General features: G+C 46.3%; 2 protein-coding genes and 1 pseudogene across 2 annotated transcripts; 1 reads left to right on the top strand and 2 right to left on the bottom strand.

The window, feature by feature from the left end:
• Positions 1-228: 228 nt before the first annotated feature.
• Positions 229-1,519, bottom strand: LOC136466697 (uncharacterized; annotated as a pseudogene).
• A 1,941-nt stretch (positions 1,520-3,460) lies between these two features.
• LOC136465198 (uncharacterized) lies at positions 3,461-4,000 on the top strand. Its single transcript, XM_066464034.1, has one exon. It carries the CDS (start codon positions 3,461-3,463, stop codon positions 3,998-4,000), a length of 540 nt encoding a protein of 179 aa, XP_066320131.1.
• Positions 4,001-9,023: 5,023 nt separating this feature from the next.
• LOC136462780 (uncharacterized) lies at positions 9,024-9,685 on the bottom strand. The gene is made up of 2 exons (XM_066461831.1): positions 9,564-9,685; positions 9,024-9,479 (listed from the first exon to the last, which is right to left on the bottom strand). The coding sequence occupies exons 1-2, from the start codon at positions 9,625-9,627 to the stop codon at positions 9,196-9,198; spliced, it is 348 nt and encodes a 115-aa protein (XP_066317928.1). The 5' UTR covers positions 9,628-9,685; the 3' UTR covers positions 9,024-9,195.
• Positions 9,686-21,599: the final 11,914 nt, after the last annotated feature.

Raw genomic sequence — 21,599 nt, 5'->3', positions numbered from 1 at the left:
TTTTGAGTACACTATTTTCTAGACTAAACTCTAGCAAGGGATCTCAAAATAGAGCCCCTACTTCTCAATTCCTTCTATTTTCTCATGCACTATATGCATATGTATTTGAGAACACCACACTATATAATAATTTAATTAAACTATAACTCTAAAGTCTCATATTTAAAAATATGAATGAAAATCCAAATATTCAAATTTAAATTCAAACACAAATTTGGTTAGAATTTGATGACATTTGATCACAACATAGTACGTAACATCTTTGCAAATCAAATGACATAATCATCAAACGTAAAGTACAACAATACAACTAAACAACTAACTTGCGCCATTGACGCGCCCACCAAAACATAACATGCATATCACAATGAAACATCTGTCAAATTCAGCCTCCGCCACTCACCACTAGCTTCATGTCCTCCACTGCTACCACCAAAAGCATTGTTGAAGGCAGCCTTCTTTTCAGCTGCAATCTGAGCCCTCATTACTATCAAATATGTCTTCTGGGAGGGCTCCAATGTGTCGAGGTCACAAAACATAATCTTTTGTTCTTGCTCCCATAGCATCTTCTTCTTCTCATTTGCAACCTTGCGCTCTTCAAGTGATAACTTGCGCTCTTCAAGCGATATCTTGTGCTCTTCCATCATCTTGTTCTCCTGCCACCTATCCTCTATAATTTCTCTTTTTCTGTAAGCAATTTTTCTAGCAACCCTGCATAATTCGTTTGTTGCCCCCCCCCCCCCCCCCCCCCCCCCCCCCCCCCCCCTTTCTTCATCTTCTCTGTTTGCTTCTTTCCATAGGCCTTTTACCATTAGGCATGGAAGAGTCAGAGGTTTTACTCTTTCTACTCTCATCATCTACTAAATCAAACACATCTATTGTTGGTGGTGACTTGCTTCCCCTAGGCCTCTTGTTGGTGGTAGGGGGCGTGAACTTCTGGGAATGTCTAATCTTCAACCAACAATGAAGGAAACATAACCCCTTCTTCTTTGGATCATTGTTTGCATATGCATTCTGAGCCTCTAACAACTAAAATCGAAGACATGTGTCAGTACAAATTCTAAATAAAATGATTCAATATCATAATGAAAACAATTCTTACATGTTCCTCATATGGCACTCCACTAGGATGACAACGCTCAACCTCCTCAAATAAGCCTTGAAATTTCTGACACTCCTTGTGAATTATTCCCCACCTATGCTCTAGAGATTTTTCATTCCTATTAGATGCAAATGTTTTGTTGGCATGAAAGTTATCATGAATTCACTTCCAATATGCCTTGCTAGGTTGCTCATTTCCAGTGATAGGATGCAAACTTATGTTCTTCCATGATCTACACAATTGGAGATCTTCCTCCTGAGAGTAGTTGGCAGTACGGATTTGCTTCCTCTTTGGTGCACTAGGTTGAGTACCATTTGGTTGAGTAGCATTTGTTTCAGTACCAATTGGTAAAATTGCAATGCCATCAACCTCAGTGTCCTCGGACATCACCAATGACCAATTATCTCCCTGCGACATGTATCAAACTGTGCAAAAGAAAAAACAACACATATAATTGAGCTAGTCGAGTCCTTAACAGCAGCCAGCAAGGGAACCAAAATATATACAGCTAACTGAAGTTTGACGATATACAGCTAACTGAACTTTGGTGATATAATGCTAACTGAAGTTTGATGACACAAGACGGCACCGTACTACTACTACAGCATGATATAATTCAAAGTACAAATAAAGAAATTAAAAAAACAATGGCAAATTCTGTTTTCCCAGCGAATTTAAGATGCACTACCTCCATTGATCGGAGACAGTAGGAACTAGTAACTAATAATGGATAAAAAGAACAGAGACAGCAACGTAAAGAGCTTTGATGGCCTGCACGTGTGTAAAATTTTTCTTATTGCCATGATGGAAGTAGCGCTGTGATGAGTAATCTGTCATGACCCGGGCATGTGCTGGGCCTCGGCATGCTCATGGGCCTTGGCCGGTAGGTGTGCGTGTGTGGCCGTCGGCAGATATATGCCATGGCTTGTAACCGAAAGGGCATCGAACAGAATACTGAACTCGTCTTCCTCCTCGAGACATCTCTATCCAGAAACCATCTCCTGCTGTTCTTGCTCTTCTACCCTAATTCCTGCTCTTCCCATTCTAATCTCTCTCTGATTCTCCAGATATTGTATCAAGTTACCCTTGTAATAGAGATTGATAGTCCAGGTTCGTGACATTTGGTATTCAGAGCCTTTTGATTTGGGGAACCCTCATTTTTTTTCCCAAATCGTTTGAGCCCCATGGCTTCATCAGCGACCACACCACCTTCCGCCGCCGCCGATTCGCTCGCCGCAAGCATTGCCTCCCTTTCTCAGAGGATGGCGGGGTTGAGGCAGTACGTGGAGGAGAAGCTGGCAGCGATGGGTCGCGCCTCTGCATTGTCACCGATTCGGCCGTCCGCGCCCTCCGCTTCACCCACTCCATTGGCGACCTCGACCCCGACCGCGCCGTCCACGCCTACAGCGTCCTTGGCCGCACCCGTGCTCCTCTTTGGCGTAACCATCGGATTCACCTCCGCTGCGTCCGCTTCACCCACTCCACCGATGACCTCGACCCCGACCACGCCATCCGCGCCTACTGCGTCCTCGGCCACGCCTGTTCTCCTCTTCGGCGTACCGATCGGATTCATCTCGACTCCGACTACTGCGCCACCTCCTTCGTCGACGGCGGCTTGGTCGCCTCGTACCTCATGACGACGAAGATCACCAAGAAGCATGATGGGGCACTCCTCTCCCTCGCCGTCGGCCAGGAGACCCCTTCATCGGCGTGCACCACCGTAGTAGTGCCCACGCCATCCGCACCGACAACCGCGTCGACTCCACCCATCACCGCAGTCGCCATCTCCTTCCGGGTGCCGACGCTGCCATACCTCGCTCCAACGAAGAAGATCACCAAGACGGCGACGAGGGAGCCGCACGCCAGCACGGCCGTCTTCAGGGCTGCGGGTGTTACACGGAAGGCTTGTACCGCCGCCGCAGCCAGGCGGGCTTGCGCGCGAGCTCATGCAGCACCGTTCGCGGCTTGCCAAGCGGGTGCATCCGTTTGTCAACTTCGCCGCCTGCACCACCGCGCTCATCTTCGTCCACAAGGACAAGGCTCTAGCGCATCTCACCCTCGAACTCGATTAGGACGTGCTCGTCTCTGTCGTAGCCACCATGGATATGGAGTACTTCGCCTTCGAGTTCGACCGGGACGCGCTCGTCTCCATCGATATAGCCACGGAGATGGCGCACTCCGTCCTCAAGCTCCACGGTTGCGTCGCACCCGCACAGTCGTCTCCATGGCCGCGTTCCCCAAGCTGACGACCAGCACGTCAGCGACAACCGTCATCTGCAGCGACACCGAGGATACCACATCAGCAGGCTCGAGCAAGCTAGCCGCCCTCCCAGTGCTGCCCTGAAGGTGTTCGACGCAATGCCGAGCTACCCTCTGTTCGTCTCCCTGTGCAGTGCCATGACGTCCGGCGTGGTGCTTCATGCCCTTGCTGCTGACCAGGACGCCGCACATTTCTCAGTGTCTCTCTATGCCGGCAAGCCTGCCTCCAGGGATCAGTTTCAGAAGGCTTACCTCAAGGATGGGGAGGCTTCTCATTCAGCTGGACACAAAGTTCTACACCATGTTGTATCTGCAGGGAGCTGTTACGGAGAGTATACCAACTTCATTCAGTTATTGTTGAAGACTAGAGCAAATCCTAATATTTCTGATGAGCTGAGAGGGTTGTCAATGGAGATTGTTGAGCTGTGCGAGTGCAAGGAAGAGGAGGAGCGGCGGCTGCCCTTCACTTTGCTAATTCCAAATGTCCGAAAATGGAGTGTTGCTGGAGTACACTCTCATGCAAAATCTGACAATACAAAGCTATTGGATAAAATACACTTTGCTGGTAGAAGAAGCATGATCAAGTCACAGGTTGATCTGGCATTCAGACAGGAGTGTGACATGGCATTCAAGTTCTAGTATTTGGGGACGGACATTGAACCAGAAGCAATATTGTTACTGTATTCCAAAAGAAGCCTCTGTAAGCTGAGAATGGGTGCTGGTGAAGGTGCTTTATCAGATGCAAACCAGTACAGTCAGTCTGATGTGCTTGTGTTGTTGACAATCTCTTGGCCTCCATCTGCTTTGTCAGGGAGCTCAGTTCTGGAAACTATCCAGCCATTTCTGAATCTACATGAGTTTTGGCAGCAAAGACAAGTTCACTTGCAGTTTACAGGATTGCCTTCTCTGTGTATTTCGGAGCTAAAACCGTGGCCACCACCTACAGGAATGAGAAATGAGTTGCTCCAAGTTGACAGAACTTCAGTTTCCAGAAGCTATGTCTTGTTGGCTCAAAATACAATCAATCAGACAGCAATGTTTGTTTGGAGACAAGAGTGGTGTGGCCGTCGGAACAATTGTTACTACTGGGAGCAAATTCTTGTCTGGTGCTTGTTGCTGTGTACAGCTAAAGGGAGATGTTGGAAAGTTGCTGGCTCATGGCAATGCAAAACTAGTAATCAAGAGCAAGTGCTTGCTGAAATTTCTGATGGCCGAGGTGATCAGCAGGCGGTCAATGAGTTTCATTTGCTGGGATCAGAGTACTGCAGTACTATTCTGGAGCATCTGATCTTCATTTTTCTTGACATGACGGAGAATTTTTCAGTGAAGGACAATTCCAATCCTCTCCCAAATACTGCTTATGCAAGTGCGCTTTTAATAAAGCAGCAAGAGCAGCTGCTTCAACAATATAAATTGGGAAATTCACAGAGGTTGCAGCGACAGCAGCATGGACAACAGCTCTATATCAAAGGCGCAGCTATGTTTGTGGATGATGATATGCCACCAGTCGAGCTGCTGAGAACAAGATGCCAGCTAAGTAAACTTGACGTTGCTTTCTGGTTACAAGGGGATGCTGGCCGTGATGGGAATGCTCCTCCAGTCATTGCCGTTCTGGCATGCCCCCATGCATGCTACAGCAAGCTTCAGTTTTACAACCTGATGATTGAAGACCCATGAAGGCTACGGGTATCCAAGAAAATCTTTCATGTTGATCACAGCTTGAGGGCAAGCTGCTGCTTAAGCGGGAGGGAATGTCATGACCCGGGCATGTGCTGGGCCTCGGCGTGCTCATGGGCCTCGGCATGCTCATGGGCCTTGGCCAGTAGGTGTGCGTGTGTGGCCGTCGGCAGATATATGCCATGGCTTGTAACCGAAAGGGGCATGGAACAGAATACTGAACTCGTCTTCCTCCTCGAGACATCTCTATCCAGAAACCATCTCCTGTTGTTCTTGCTCTTCTACCCTAATTCCTGCTCTTCCCATTCTAATCTCTCTCTCTGATTCTCCAGATATTGTATCAAGTTACCCTTGTAATAGAGATTGATAGTCCAGGTTCGTGACATAATCATCATCAGCAACATCCAAAGTGCAGGTAGCGTGGACGTGTTTGCTTCGAACGCCTACGCTCTGCTTGAGAACAAACCAAACAGACCCAATTTCAGTCGGCTGGCGGAGGAACCCGCTGCCGCCGGCCTGATCTGGAGTTGTACACTGTCCAACCAATCCAATGCATATCTAGGGGAAGCACGTACCGCTGGTGGTGCTGCTGCTGCCGAGCGTGCGGACGGGGATGGCGGGGCCGCTCGCGAGCAGAGATGCGGCGCCGGGCTCTTCCGGACTCGCGAGCAGACCGAGCAGAGATGCTGCTGCTGCCGAGCGCGATGACGGAGGATAGCGCCGGTCGCGAGCAGATCCAGGGGGCGCCCGGTAGGGGAAGCAGCCGGGGAGAGGGAAGAACCGGGCTGCACCGGTCACCTCTGGCGGATCCAGGCGGCGCCGTCCTCCTTGCTGGCGGGAGGACGTGGATGGGGCTCGCGCGCGAGCCAGATGCAGGGGAGGGGAAGGTCCGCGCGCGAAAAGGCGGAGGATGCGAGCGGCGCGTCGACAGGGAGGAAGCAGCGCGAGCGAGCGGAGGAAGCGACGGCGCGCGCGGCTTTCGGTCGCGAGCGGGAAGAAAGCCGGCGCGAGCAAATCAGCCGAAACGGATTTTTTAGGGCTTGCGCCAAGGGTCCATTCCCTCATGGCCCCCTACTCCCAGGAACGTAGGGGTGGAACGGATCCGATACGAACGGATATCACTGAAATCATATTTATTTTTATATTTCTGTTCGGATTCGGATTCAAATACGGATTGTGTCAACCATGTTGGATAGGATACGATTAGATATCGACATCATAAATATGTAATTTGAGTATTCGGATACGGATACGGTGTCGGATGTTGAATATCCGGACTCGGATACGGACAGATCTGAACCCCTCTAAACGGATTCGGTCGCGAACACGGTCGGAAAATATCCATACCGTTTTCACCTCTACAGAGAGAGTCCCTAGGTTTAGATTCCAGCCCTCATTTTTATCCCCATCTCCCATCCATCTAGAACCTAGGCTATTTTGAGAAGGCAGCCATGGATGGCACAACAACGAGAAGAGGAGAACAGGGACATACCAGGTCGAAGAACTCCCCGGCGGCGCGTGAAGACGGCTGTTGGCCCGCTCGATGGATGAGGCTTTAGATCGGAGGCCCTCAGATGTGGGGGACGAGGAGCGAGAAATGAGGCACCCTCGTCCGTCGGGGGTCGCATAGGAGGTGAACGATTTTTGCGTTTTAAACACTCGAAATGAGATGAGGGCTCGGATATGACCTTGGTTGGGGGATTTAGGAGCCCTCTCAAATTTGAGGGCCCTCATAACAACTTTCCAAATGTTTTTTTTCGCATGCGTGTGTGGAAAGGCTTCAGCACGCACACACTAATAAAAGACAAAAAAATGCAAATGAACTCACCTGTCGTCGTTGCCACTAGAGATGAAGTAGGTGGTGGTGTTAGGGTTCGGAGTTTCGAGGGTCTCTATACTCTCTGCGCTTAGAAGGGGTAGCCGAGGAGGTTGTCGGACCGCCGGTGGTCGTAGTCGAGACTTGAGACAACGGCGGAGGGTGGGGTGGCGAGGGCGCCACCTGTTGGGTGGTGGGAAAGGCCGGTTGGTCAGTGTCGGTGGCGGGGCATCTACCGGAGAAGAAGAGGAGAGGATTAGGATTAGTGTGGCGGCGATGGATGGCAGTGGCGAAGGCGGCGGCGCTCGTGCTGGACCTAGAGGAGAAGCAAGCTAATTTCAATTAGTATCTCATTGTCTGTTGGGGAGGGGGATGCACAGCCATTATGTTGGTGTTTTGTAATCCGGACTAGTAAACTTATACGATTGTCACGCTGCTCTAGGGAGACGATGGTAGCATCCAAAAGATACGAGGATTTATACTGGTTCAACCGGAGCCCTACGTCCAGTCTCAGAGATGATCGAGTACGTGTTCCTCGCTTGAATGCTCTGAAGTTCTTACAATAGGGGGTGCAAGAATGGTGGAAGAGGTATGAGAGCTAGAGCTAGGAGATGGACTGCAAGTATAAAGAAGAAGTTCGGGGCCAGGGCACGTATAAAGAAGAAGGTTCTCCCGATCGAGGGGTCGTGAGCCTGAGGGAGGGGCCTAGCTATCTTGGCTTGCAAGTTACATCATCATGTGGTGCACGTCCGGGCATGGTTGTCCTCATGGTCTTGTGCCCACGTCACGGTAAGGTGTGGCGTGGTGCAACTGTATCGACCATGGCGGCACTGTTGGCACGGTTGTGGTTCGCCAGCCATCCTGTGCGACGTGGTCTCCGTCGTGGTCTTCGTCATCGTCTCCTGATGTTCTGGGGGCGCCGTATAGGAGTTGGTGGTCGCCCCCAGCTCACCGAGCATCCAGTTAGCTTGTGGAGTGAGAGGCCACGATCCCGAGCTTTGGGGTCATGGCTCCCGTTGGTTTAGATGGCCTCTAAGTCAAGGCATCCGTCAAGGATCCCATCCCATGGTGGGTAGAATCGTACATGTGTCTTGTAGGATCGTATTTGGACGGTGGGTTGTCGTACTGGCAACCACCGTCGTGCGGTGTTGTCTTGTCTGTGCTGCGTGGTATAGGGATGGCGTCTGACCGGATCGAGGTGACCGCTGTCCCCTCTATCCTTGCGGGGTAAGTACGGCGTGTCTATTCTTGTTAGAGCGGGCACGCTTGGCTGGGTTTGATCTCTCCCCGTTCCTCCCAGAGGTCGGGACGATGGAGAGGTCGTGAGTCTCTCGTGCGTCATGCGGCTTAAGGCAGAAGGGAGGGGTCGTGGTTGACCCTGGCCTTAGCGTCCAGCCTGGTTCACTTGGCTCAGCTAGGCCTCGGTCGTTCGGGCCGTCGCTAGCTGATGTATCGTGGGCCGCTCGGCCTGCTAACTAATCGGTGCCTCGAGACATCCGGGGATCATAACCCAACACATTAATACAAACTAATGTCAATGTTATTTTTTAAGGAAAAATGTGTTTTTCTCCTTTATCTGGAAAATTGATTGTATGTGTCCCCACTCAACTACTATTGGAACCATTTGCTTTTCAACCCGAGTGGTTCATATGTTTTGAAAAAAAAAATCATCATCCATTTTTTTTCTTTATTTCATAAAGTACCCATTTTATGAACTTGGCTAATATATGATTTTACCCTATTTGGACCTCATTCTCGTAATGATTCTAAATAGTCGAGTAGAGTTTGGATTTTAGATTTTTTTTTTAAAAAAAAATGAGTGTTTGTAGATCTTGTTATTCTCATAGTGGCTATTGGCTTGGAATTGTGAGAATCTCTCCGCGTGCCAAGTTTCGAGTGGGTAGCTGAATTTTAGAATCTCATAACTTTATCATTTTACCTTAGGATCGGAGGACCTAAATCTGAACATATATATAATATATGTGGCTTCTCTTCTAGTTCAGCTGGCAAATGCCGGAATACGTACAACCATCCAACGCTGTTTTCTTTTATTAATTCATTCATTTCACTAAATAAAGAATCTAAACATAAACTAAACTCGATCGCCTTGCAGATCAATAATATTAGGAAATGAATGAGAAAGGAAGAGACACCATCAATTGACGAAGAACCACGGTCCCAAGTAGTAGCTCAAAATGCAGATATGTAAAAAATAGTAGGACTCAACTAATAAGTATTTTTCCCCTGGCCCTGATGGTTTGCCAGCTCCGATCATATATCATCCGTCGGAGACCGAGACATGGCGAGGCGACTCCGCCGGCCAGCCTAGATGGTGGCTTCATTACGCCTGGGTGGTGACTAGGCAGTTGGTGCAGTAGCAGTCGCCGGGCCTGCCGTGGGGCAGCATGTCGCAGTACCCGCCGCGGTAGTGGTAGACGACGCACTGCGCCGCGCAGGCGGGGAGGCCGGGGGCACTGCGGCACGCGTCCACGAGGCTCGGCACCCGAATCAGCGGGCAGTTCTCCTTCTCCGCCCGGACTACTCCATCAACGGGCACCGGGCCAGCACGGCGCGCTCTCGGCGGCGAGAATTCGATGGCGCCGTCGTCAGCTCGTCTTGCACTAGCTGCTAAATGGAGTATGTGTAAGTTTTAGCGCAGCCGCCGTTCCGTCCATGCAATAATGCTTGTTTCGTACGTGCAACACTTACCGGCGGCGAAGAGCACCAAGACAAGTGGGAGGAGCAACGCCGCCGCCGAGGTGCCGGAAGCCATGTCTACGACAGCTAGCTAGTCTCTGAGCTGAGAGTAGCCTAAGACCAACTGGGATGCGTGGTGCGTTGGCGGAGTGGTGACGACTGACGGGGGAGAAAGCTACTTGTAGGTGATAGGTTGTGACTTGTGAGGCTCATCGTCGCGTCAGGCCGTCGATTTGAGGATTTTTTTAATTGCATTGTTTTTTCATGTAAAACTATTTGGATTTTTTTTGAAAAATACTTTTATGACTTTTGGATTTTTAAAAAAAATATTTATACCCTGACCTAAACGTTCAACGTACTTCGATTTAACGTGGCGCTACATCAGCAAAACCACCATCAAAATCACCCAAAGTGTAAAAATAAATGGTTTTTAAAAGTTGAGAAAGGTAAAAAAAAAAGTGGTTTTGTAGTCCAAGGAAAAAAATTGGACAGCCACGATATATACACTTAAGAAGGTAAATTGGACTTTTTCCTATATAACAAATATTTCGTATTTATTTGACACATCAATGTAAATCTCGGCGTATTTCGAATTTACCATTACCAGCTATATGCACATAATCTGCGAGATATCGTGGGGAGGTAGATGATCTGTCTATGACACAGTGCTAATCGATCTGCTGCTCAATTTGTAAAAAAAAAAAATCTGTTTTTAATTGGAAAATATGTACTCCATTATTATTTTTGAGTAAAATGTACTCCATTAATTAAGAGACGGGCTGGTGGTCGATCACCGGGACAAAGCCCAGGTGCATTCTGGCCCTTGAAGGACACGACACGACACGGTAGGTGAGTTGACTTCGTCCGTCACTCCTGTATACATAAATTATATACGAACCTCTTTGATGTAGAGGCTAATGCTTATAGCCAGCTAAAAATTAGCTCTAATTAATTTATCACAGGAGGGCTAACAAATGAACTGATTATTAAACTGAATCCTAGCTAACTACCGATTGTTAGTCCATTATATGGTTGAAATGAGCTAATGGATCTAGAAAAGACCTAAAATATTCCTATCCACCTACCCCTTTCAAGCTTCATGTGCGCATACCAAGGGTAAAAGAGACATTAACTATAAAACCTACTCTACAAATTTTATAGAAATATAATGCATTGTCTTACTGCAGGACAAAGGGAGTATCCAAACATACGTCAATTAATTTCAGCTAACAATTAGCTTTAACTGTTGTGCACCTAGCTAGTACTAAGCTCATCGAAATAGGGAGCGTGTTCGGCTGGCATAAAGCCAGCCGGCTGGCTTGTTTTTCCTCTCACAGAATCACTGTTCACGTCCTGGCAGAACAGTATTTTTCTCTCACAACAATCAGTCGGAACAGTATTTTTCAGTCCTGCCGAACAGGCCCAGGGTCCATATATGCACTATTACCTTATTAACAAAAATACACTTCTCTCTCCAAGAAGAGAAAGAGAAAACTAGTAATAATTCCTTAGCTCTCTCTAATTACGACTCGCATAGCTTATTGTTAAAACAATACATTTGCATCTCTATTCATCATCCGGCACATCAACCATGCGCGGCAGAAGCATGCCTTGTATAGTAGATATTATTTAGCATATTTCTTGTATATACATTGATGGATCAATGCACTGTGAACAAGCTGTACATTGTGAATATATACATGTCTATTCATCAACGAGAATTGAGTTTTCATTCTCCAAAAATATTTCCTATTTCATGGTACTAGCTTAAAAACCTTGATGCACCCTCTCATGGCCTGTCGCTATAACTTTTTAGCCATAGATAGCCTATCACTATATCTGCTTTTAGCGATAGATCATCCATTGCCGATCTCGGTGTTGTGGTGTAGTGTGGTTGGCGATGCACACAATATTGCATTGTGGTACTCACTGCTGCCCTTCCTCTACTCTCTCCATGTTGAACGTGTGCCCTCACATCTCATTCTTGCTCTCCCTCCATCCCCCAAACTACTCTCGCAGGCACAAACCCCTCGAGTTCCTTGTCGAAAAGTTTGGGGCTACCGACACATTGATGGCATACCAACTCCTGAGGATGTCGATTATATTCGTGTTGCATTGGTCATCATGGACCATAGACTACTATGTGCTCTCCCTCGTCTATGGATCCATCTCCGAGACTATATTTAGCATTGTCATGACTCCTCGTGTGTCGGTGTGCATAACCCAGATCAATATCGAGAACTTGTTCCACCGCAACAAGACCTCATTTGCGCTCTCCCCTAGAGGCCAAGTTCCGCAACTTGACATCCTCACCTACTCTCAACACCTTAAGTCCTACATCGACGCCCTCGCTGACTAGTCAAGCAGTCTGTCTTTGATCCCACTCTCGTTCTCACCCTTCTCCATGGGTTGAACGAGAGTATGATACCTACCACGTCGATCATTAAGACAAATACTCTACACCTAGTTTCTTGGAAGCCCAGTCCATTCTTCTTCTCGAAGAGGTTGATTGCAAGATCTCAGCGTCGAGCAAGTCCACTAACCACTGTTGTCATCGCCACAAACAACAACAATGGTGGCTGCATCATGGTGATAGCAAGACTCTGGCTTCCAATGGCTCTAGCTTCAACGGTTCAACCTTTCCTTACCACAAGAACAAATGGTACGTGAAAAATTCAATGTGGTTCCACCAACTTCCAAAAACATATGCCAACAAATTGGGGGATGACGAAGGAGAGGGATAATGGTGCCGATGACTAGCATAGAGAGAAACAAAAAACTAACATGATGGTACAAATATCACGAGAACTTTTCTAAGTAGCCTGCAGAGTGTTACCGTAATACTTAGGATTTGTTTGGTAGAGCTCCTGTAGTAGCTTCTAGACTAAATCTAGGGGCGAGGGAGATGGTGGTGACTTCGGTTGTGCACGACGGGACCAGTTGAAAAGGAAAGGAATGAGAGGGATCCCTCCCTAGGATGGCAGCGGGGTGGGTTCGGGGCGTATATCCATGGGTTTTAGGTCTAACGGGTTCGGGTTCGGGTTTGATTTCCCCTCCACTGTTTTCGGGTTTGGAGATCCAAAACTTATCGGGTTTGGTTTCAGTTTTCACCCACGGATGCCCAATGGAGGTCCGAAATAGACATTTTGAATAAAAAACTCATGTGTTTTTATTAATAAATTGTTTATGTAAGCTATTATATTTGTTCTTAGTTGAGTCATGAAATTTTGTGTTGTTTATTGCCTCTTGTTTATAATGTGAATATGTAATATATATCATGCATATGTTGCTAAAACTTCCTTATTATTTTTTTGTATTTCCATGTAGTGGTGGGTTTCAGGTTTTGGGGGGTTCTGGTATCCATCGGGTTTGGTTTCAGGTTTGGATTATCACCTGAACCAGTTTTGGGTTTTGAGTTCAGGTTTTAGGTACGAGTCCGCGAAGTCTCCTGGTCCGAATATGCTCCGTTGTCATCCCTATTCTCTCCCATGTGGCTGTTGGGCCTTTTAAAGTCCGCTGAGTTTTAGTGGATTTCTCGCCAAATTGTGGTGGGTTTGAAATCTTTTTGCATACTCTGTGGATTGCGTTCTCTACAAACAATTTCTTTACTAAGCAGTGATTCTCTGAAATTATTTCAGACGACTGGAAGCTGAAAAAAAAAAAAGTTTTCCTAATTCACTCCACGCATAAAGTCATTGATGGTTTTTTTGAGGTCAACACAGGGGAGGATAAGATCTCCCCACCTGAATTTTCATTCCACATATACCGGTCAAGCCGGGGGGGTGTGAAAAGGCATGGTGCCAATCCCAATACAATAAGTTCAAAGAAGTACATGACAAGTAAAAGAGAGATGAATTATAACACTTAACAGAACAATAACAAACACAACATGATTCAGCTACCAAGTCACCCTACTAACCGGAGCGACTGCAAGCACAACTTCCTAACATGTGCCACCACTAATGACATACTCCGAAGAGCTCCACACCACATGCAGCTGTAAGGTATTGAGTGGGATCCGATAGTCGACAGCCAAAAAGCTGCAAGGCATTGAGTTGGAGCCAATAGGCGACAACCGTGAGTATCATCACCTAAGAGCGCATCTGAACTCCAACCGACCCCCCACCAACGCCATTTGGGGGAAGGAAGCCCCAAAGGGGGAGGATCGCCAGGAGAAGAACGAGGAGATCTAGAGAGGAGATCAAGGTCCCCGCAACCCAACATATGATAAGGCAGAGCACTCAAGTGATCTAGAGAACGACAGAGCAAGCTGGAGATGGCGAGCACCTGACAGCAAGTAGTGTTTGCAGAAGCCAAAGGGTAGGAGGGTAGTCATACCAACAACAAGATGGGGAGGAGAGCATTCGGGGAGAGCAAAAGGCCGCGTGGGGACGTGCATGGAAGCAGGTGTGCTTGCATCGATGCCATCAAGAGGGGGAGTGACGTCCACGGACGCCACCATCGATGAGTAGAGCACCAAGCCCGAAGGCCTTTCGCCCCGATTGGCTTTTGCGATAGCATGAGCTGGAATCTACCTCTCATAGTGGCGCCCTCAAGAGGGACACGACATCGTTGATGTTGCCACCACCGGCTTCAGATAACTAAAGCTAGGTTTTCATCAGGAGGAGACAGACAATACTACAGTCATAGGGTCGTTTGGTTTGGGGTTCTTGGCCATGATCATTTCACGATGCAACAAATCCACGGTTTCCATTATCTGCAACTAGTAGCGCCGTGTCATGGTCCCATTTATGTTACATTTACAAAGTTGAAACCAAACAGCACCTCGTGTCTCACAATTGTGTGGAAATTATATACAGTTTGCACTATGTCACTATCGTTGCAACAGAGCCCTTAGAATAAGAGGCCTTGGAATAAGAAAACTATGATGACTAAGTAATTGATTATCAGCCTTCGGGTTCTCCGATCAGGCATGTTGGATATATTATGGGCTTGGCCCGTATAATATTTAATAAATCAAATAAAACTCTATGGTACGTAACATTAAGCGTTGTATGGTTTAATACCGTATGGGATTTTGACTGAACGATTACTTAGCTTATTTTGTTGGAAATTATCCATCTTAATTGAGAAGCTGAGAAAAGGACAAAGGAGTGCCACACGCGCGCGCACCGCCGCCGGCTGGGCCGTGGCCATGGCGGGCGTGGCCAGGTTTTGCCACTTAATCCACATAATTATGGGAGTTTCTCTTCTCGATGGTGGAGGTGAGTTGATTGCGCCAGTTACCGTCTCTCTCTGTGTCTTTGACTCCTGAATTCCTCTGTTGGCTCTCTCCCTCCCGACCGTAGGCATAAAATAGAAAGTCCTCCATCAGTCTTCTTCCCCCTTCCTTCGCTTTCAAGAGACCACATCTCAGCCGCCCTTTGGCTTTCCCCGTCCCGTACCTCTGCGCGCACGAAGTAGCGGGAGAGCACGTGTCTCTGGAACCCTCGTCCACCTGCGAACCTTGCACGGGGTGTGCGGCGATTAGGTTTTTGGGGAGCGATTCCACGACTGCTCGTCTAACGTCTTCTTCTTGGTGATCACTCGCTGAACTCGTCTTCTTCCTGGTGATTGTCCATGGGACTGCACTGTGAACATCTTCCTACATCGACTGTGGTCCACGACTTCAAGTAACGCACTATGTCTGGTGTGAATGAAGCCTCCGATGCCCTTGGCATGGGACCCTCCGCTGGGTACACTCTTATCTCTGTGATTACAGTACTTTGCGTACTTACTAGATCGATCAGTATATCATATTTGCATGTTGTAGCGTTTGTTAGAGATATACACATACACATATATGTCGTCACGAACCTGCTGATGATTTATTTCTGGATTAAATTGACCATAAAAATGCCTAATTATCTAACAATCCAAAAACCTAATGTTAGATAATTTTCTGGCAGTGGTTTTGATGCTGCTTTGATGGCAAAAATTTCATGATATGGCATGTCAAGATGGTATTATGGTTGACTGCTATAAACTGTTATCACGCCGCATAGGGGAAGCCTGAACAATTTACTCCTGAGGAGGAGCAAAAGTTCTTGGCTGCCGATAACCTGTTTCGAGGCACCATGATTAGTGCACTTCATAGTAAGTATAAGAAAAACTACATATCTTGCACATCAGGCAAAGAGTTATGGGATGCTCTTGAGGCAAAGTTTGAAGTTTCTGATGCTGGTAGTGTGTTCTACCTTATGGAGCAGCTGTATGACTATAAAAGCAAACTAGTTATGTACTACTATACTACTACTACAACCACTGTGCTAACATGTCAAGTCACCACAGCAAGCTAAGATGCTTCAAAGATACACCAAAGCAAACATTATTAACTAAACATGCATTAAAGAAGATTATTTTATTTCATTTTAAACTAGGGCTACAACAGCAACATATATTTATGTGCTCATAAAAATCTGAGAAAATTACAGTAGTATAGTACTACTCTAAGTAGACTACCATAAAATTTCCATGGCATTTGGATAAGTAAAATAGCCTACACAAAAATGACAAGCTATGGCATAAATATGAGCATGAAAATACTTTGTATTATGAAAAGTGTCAAACAATAGATTTGATATTTTTCCTATGTTCTACACAGTAAACAATCACTGCACAAAAATTATCATACACATGTTTTATACAATTTTTGCTCTCTATTAAAATAACAAAAATCATCAATTAAAGGCACTTGAACTACACATCAATATTTCTCTATAGAACATGCATGACATATATTTTTCCTACAAAGTACATCACTAAAGGAGATTAACCAAACTAGAACCATATTTTTCTGATGATTATTCTATTTACTAGACATTTTCTAAGAAATCAGCATTTATTCAATTTAAATAAAGCTACACAGAAAAGTATCACTAATTTGACATGCAATATTTTTCTACTGTAGATCTAAGAATAAGAAACATATAGAAATTTGTTTCACCAAGATTGGGGCACCACAGCAACAACTATATATTTTAGAATCCTTTAAAAGCATTTTCCAGAAATCTTTTTCTTTTAAAACGAAAATCCAGCCGACCCTATTTGCTAGATGCACCCGGATCTACACCCAACACCGCTCCAGAGAGACAGACAGGCGGGACCCAGTAGGTCAATTGACCCCATCGGTCAGTCAAACCCGAGCAGGGCTCGCGGTTGACCGGCGAGATCTCACCGTCGGTGAGGTTGCCGGCGACGAGGTCACCACCACCGTGCCAAGGCGGACACGGCAGTGCAACGGGCATAGCCAGAGGTGCACGGAGGCGACCTCGCTGGCGTGCATGGCAGCATGACGGCTCGGCTCTCCGGCGGGAGCGTGTCTCCGGCCATGGGGTGGCGTGGGAGCTCCACCGAGCTCGGGCAGTGCTCGTGCACGAGAAAAGAGAGCGAGAAGGAGGACAGAGGGGCGAGGTCCATGGAGCAGAGTATTCCGGTGAGGAGGAGCTCACTCCGGTGAGCGATTCCCGAGGAAGGGAATCTTCCCATGGCTTACCGAGGCAAGCATGGGATGCGCGAGGTGGAGGCGGAGCTACTGGCGAGATGGAGCGGTCGACGGTGAGCGGTGGTGGCCGGGCGAGCCAACTCCGGCGAGGGAGCTGGTGCAGGCAGTGGCGGAGGTGAGCACGTGCTCTGCTGCTACTGTGCTGTGGCTGGCAGAGTGGAGAGGCGAGTGGGGCACGCGACGCGGTCGGGTAGGTGAAGGCGAGCGCGTGGAGGGGCGGGGCCCGCTAGGGTGCCACCCGTACGCCGTCGCCGGCGTTCGGTGGCCACGCAGCGGCCGAGTTCTACCGCGGCAGGCGGTGCTGGTGTGCGCTAGCGCGGGCGAGCGGGCGAGCGAGCCAGCGCGGAGGCAGGCCGGGCTGGCCTATGCTGCTAGGCTGAAAGGGAGGCGGCGGCCCATTAAGGTAAAACCGATTTTTTTCAATTTCTTTTCTCTCCCACATTCATTCAAATGAATTTTTAAACCTTTTCAAAGTAATTTCAAAAGTTGGACCCAAAATAAAAGTTGTTTAGAAATTTAAACTCTACAACTTTGTCAAAAGGTGCAAGGTCTAAATCCAAACATATTTTGAGATGGAAGTTAAAAGCTAAATAAAGGGTATTTTGACCATTTTTTAATAATATTTTTAAAAGCAAAATTTGGGAAAATTTGAATACCAACCTTGCTCCAAAATGCATGTGAAACATTTCTAAGTCATTTGTACTCCCAAACAATCATGTTAAACATTATTACAAGCACAAACACGACCCATGTTCATTTAAACAGTAATGCAACATACATGTTTCATGAGCGTGTTTCATATGTTTCAAAGCATTGTTTCAGTTATTATTTAACATGATTATGCATGTATGATTATGATGCTTGATGATGCATTATGTTCATGATTTTTAGTGCCTAAATGCTTGCGTAACACCGGGGTGTTACAGCCCTCCCCCCTTATAAGAATCTCGTCCCGAGATTTTAAGTTACGAACCATTTGTTATAAAAATCCTTATAAGCGTTTTGCAGATATTATCCTGTTTCCCACGTCGCATCACCATCATTGTGATGACTCCACTGTATCTTATATGTTCTCACCACTTTCTTTCGAGTGACTCGGTCCTTAGTGTCCAAAACTCGAACCGGTTGCTCACGGTATTCCAAGTCTGGTTTGAGCTGAATGCTCTGAGGTTCTATTCTCTCTTCTGGAACACGCAAACACTTCTTCAACTGTGATACATGGAAGACTAGAAAGATCGAACCCATCGCTTTTGGTAACTATAACTTATAAGCCACGGGACCCTTCTTCTCTATGATCTTGTACGGTCCTACAAACCTAGGAGCAAGTTTTCTCTTTACTCCAAACCGTTGTACTTTCTTCATTGGAGTAACCTTCAGATAAACGTAGTCACCTACCTCAAACTCAAGCGGTCTCCTTCTCTTATCGGCATAACTCTTCTAGCATGACTGTGCCGCTTTCATGTTTTGTTGGATAATATGGACCTTTTTCTTAGCCTCGTCAACAAAATCACTTCCGTAAAACCTTCTCTCTCCAAGCTCAACCCAATTCAACAGTGTCCTACATTTCCTGCCATACAATGCTTCAAATGGAGCCATCTTGATACTCTCTTGGTAACTATTATTATAAGCGAACTCTGCCAAAGGTAACCATGATTCCCATGAACCCCTAGACGATAACACACAAGCTCTAAGCATATCTTCAAGAACAACATTAACTCACTCTGTCTGCCCATCTGTCTGTGGGTGGTAAGCTGTACTCTGAATCAAGCTAGTACCCAAACCTTTATGAAGATGCTCCCAAAAATGAGCGGTAAACTATGACCCACGGTCGGACACGATAGTCTTTGGTATACCATGTAATCGGACAATCTCTACAATGTACTTCTCAGCATACAGAGGGGGTCGAAAAGTGTTCTTGACTGGTAAAAAGTGAGCTGATTTGGTAAGGCGATCTACAATCACCCAAATTGAATCATTCCCCTTTGGTGTGGTGGGAAGACCGGTGATAAAATCCATACTTATATCATCCCATTTCCAATCTGGTACTGACAAAGGTTGCAACATTCTTGCGGGTCTCATGTGAAGAGCTTTCACTCTACAACACATGTCACAACGAGCAACATACGCTGCAATCTCCTTCTTCATCTTTGTCCACCAATAATGAGGTCTCAATTCTTGGTACATTTTGCTACCTCCAAGATGGATAGACAACTTAGAGTGATGAGCTTCATCCATCAATTTGTTCTTGAGCTCTCGATCTTTAGGTACAACTAGACGATCCTTAAACCATAACACTCCTTATTCATCCACTCTAAAGTACTTGGTCGGTTCTTTCTTCATTTTCTCCTTGATATGGAATATTCCCTTATCTATTTTCTAACCCTCAATGATCTTGCTTTCCAAGGTACAACTAACCTAGATATTATGCAACACAACAGGATGCAACAAATTGAACCCATCTTCAAACAACAGTTGCACAGCAAGAGAATGTGACTTCCTACTTAAGGCATCTGCCACTACATTTGCCTTTCCTAGATGATAGTGCATATTCAGATTATAATCCTTTATCAGCTCTAACCATCTTCTCTATCGCATATTCAACTCAGACTGAGTAAATATGTACTTGAGACTCTTATGATCTATAAAGATATTGCACATATTCCCAAGCAAGTAGTGTCTCCAAATCTTTAGAGCATGCACAACGGCCGCAAGCTCTAAATCGTGCGTAGGATAGTTAACCTCATGCTTCCTCAACTGACGTGAGGCATAAGCAATGACCCTTCCATCTTGCATCAGAACACATCCTAAACCATTCTTTAATGCATTGCAAAACACATCAAACGGCTTTTCTATATCCGGTTGCGCCAGAACAGGAGCAGTGGTTAGCAAATTCCACAAGGTGTAGAAAGCTGCCTCACACTCCTCTGTCCAAATGAACTTATGATCCTTCTGTAGCAAACTTGTCATTGGCTTGGCAATCTTCGAGAAGTCCGGTATAAAACGACGATAGTAACCGGCTAATCCAAGAAAACTCCGAACCTCATGAACTGTGTTTGGTGCCTTCCACTCCATAACCTCTTGTACCTTACTAGGATCCACCGAGATTCCATTCTCAGATAACACATGACCGAGAAAAGGAACTGTCTTCAGCCAGAACTCACATTTACTAAACTTAGCATACAGTTGGTGATCTCTGAGTCTAGTCAAGACAATTCTTAGATGCTCTACATGATCCTATTCGTTCTCTGAGTATACTAGAATGTCATCAATGAACACAATCATGAACTTATCCAACTCCAGCATAAAGACCGAGTTCATCAGATACATAAAGTATGTAGGAGCATTTATCAAACCAAAGAACATGACAAGATACTCGTACAAACCATATCTGGTGGAGAACGCTGTTTTGGGTATATCTTGTGGTCTAATCTTGATCTGATGGTACCCTAATCTCAAATCTATCTTGGAGAACACCTTGGCTATTGATAATTGATCAAATAAGATATCAATCCGAGGTAGAGGATATTTGTTTTTAATTGTCACCGTATTCAGTGGCCGGTAGTCCACGCACATCCATAAGGAGTTATCCTTCTTCTTCTTTACGAACAGTGCGGGACATCCCCATTCCGATGAACTTGGATGAATTAAACTCTTAGTCAACAGATCTTGTAGTTGTTTCTTCAACTCGGCTAATTCATTTGGAGGCATCCGATAAGGCCTCCTTGAGATCGGTGGTGTTCCAGGGATTAACTCAATGGCAAACTCAACATCTCTGTCCGGTGGAAGACCGGGTAACTCATCTGGAAACATGTCCGGAAACTCGCACACTACTGGAATCTTGGCTAGAAGAGTAGTTTGGACTGCACAAGTTGTACTAGCCAGATCTATTCTCCGAGGTAAGGTTACTTGAAATGTACCTTCTCTAACAGGTTCCTTGAGAGAAATGCTTCTTCCTCCAACATCAATTACTACTCCCATCTTATTCATCTAATTCATTCCCATAATCACATCCAGAACTAGCTCTGGCATAACTATCAAGTTAAGCTTATACTGCCTGTTTGCTATACTCAGGGTTACCCCCCGGATTATCTGATTAGTTAACAGATCAGCCCTAGCTGAACTTATCCGATAAGCACATTCCAATTCAACTATCTTTTGTTCATACTTTCTTACAAATGCTTGACTTATGAATGAATGAGATGATCCAGAATCAAACAAAACGACTGCAGGATGATTGTTGATAGAAAACATACCGGCTATCATGGGCTCTCCTTCCGTGATGTCATCAATGGTGGTGTGGTGCACACAAGCTTGGTACTGATTCTGCTGCTTCTTGGGATATGGGCAAAACTTCACAAAGTGCACAGGTTGATTGCAGTTGAAACATAGTCCTCTTACTTGAGTAGCAGCTCTAGATGAACTGTCTTGTCTGGTCTTGGCTTGTGGCACTGCCATCTTGAATGGCTTCTGATTCCTCTGAGGTTGCTGGGCATTCTAATTCCTCCGCTGGGGTGGCCTGAACCTTGCACCAGGGGCAGGCGGAC

The sequence above is a fragment of the Miscanthus floridulus genome, chromosome 7 (genome assembly GCF_019320115.1).
Source record: "Miscanthus floridulus cultivar M001 chromosome 7, ASM1932011v1, whole genome shotgun sequence".
Taxonomy (NCBI): Eukaryota; Viridiplantae; Streptophyta; class Magnoliopsida; order Poales; family Poaceae; genus Miscanthus; species Miscanthus floridulus.
This window is presented reverse-complemented; position numbering and strand designations above follow the sequence as displayed.

Coding starts and splice junctions, on each gene's coding strand:
- LOC136465198 (XM_066464034.1), top strand. CDS start 3,461: ATGCCGAGCTACCCTCTGTTCGTCTCCCTGTGCAGTGCCATGACGTCC.
- LOC136462780 (XM_066461831.1), bottom strand. CDS start 9,627: ATGGCTTCCGGCACCTCGGCGGCGGCGTTGCTCCTCCCACTTGTCTTG. Junction 9,480..9,563: donor CTTGGTGCTCTTCGCCGCCG/GTAAGTGTTGCA, acceptor TCCATTTAGCAG/CTAGTGCAAGACGAGCTGAC.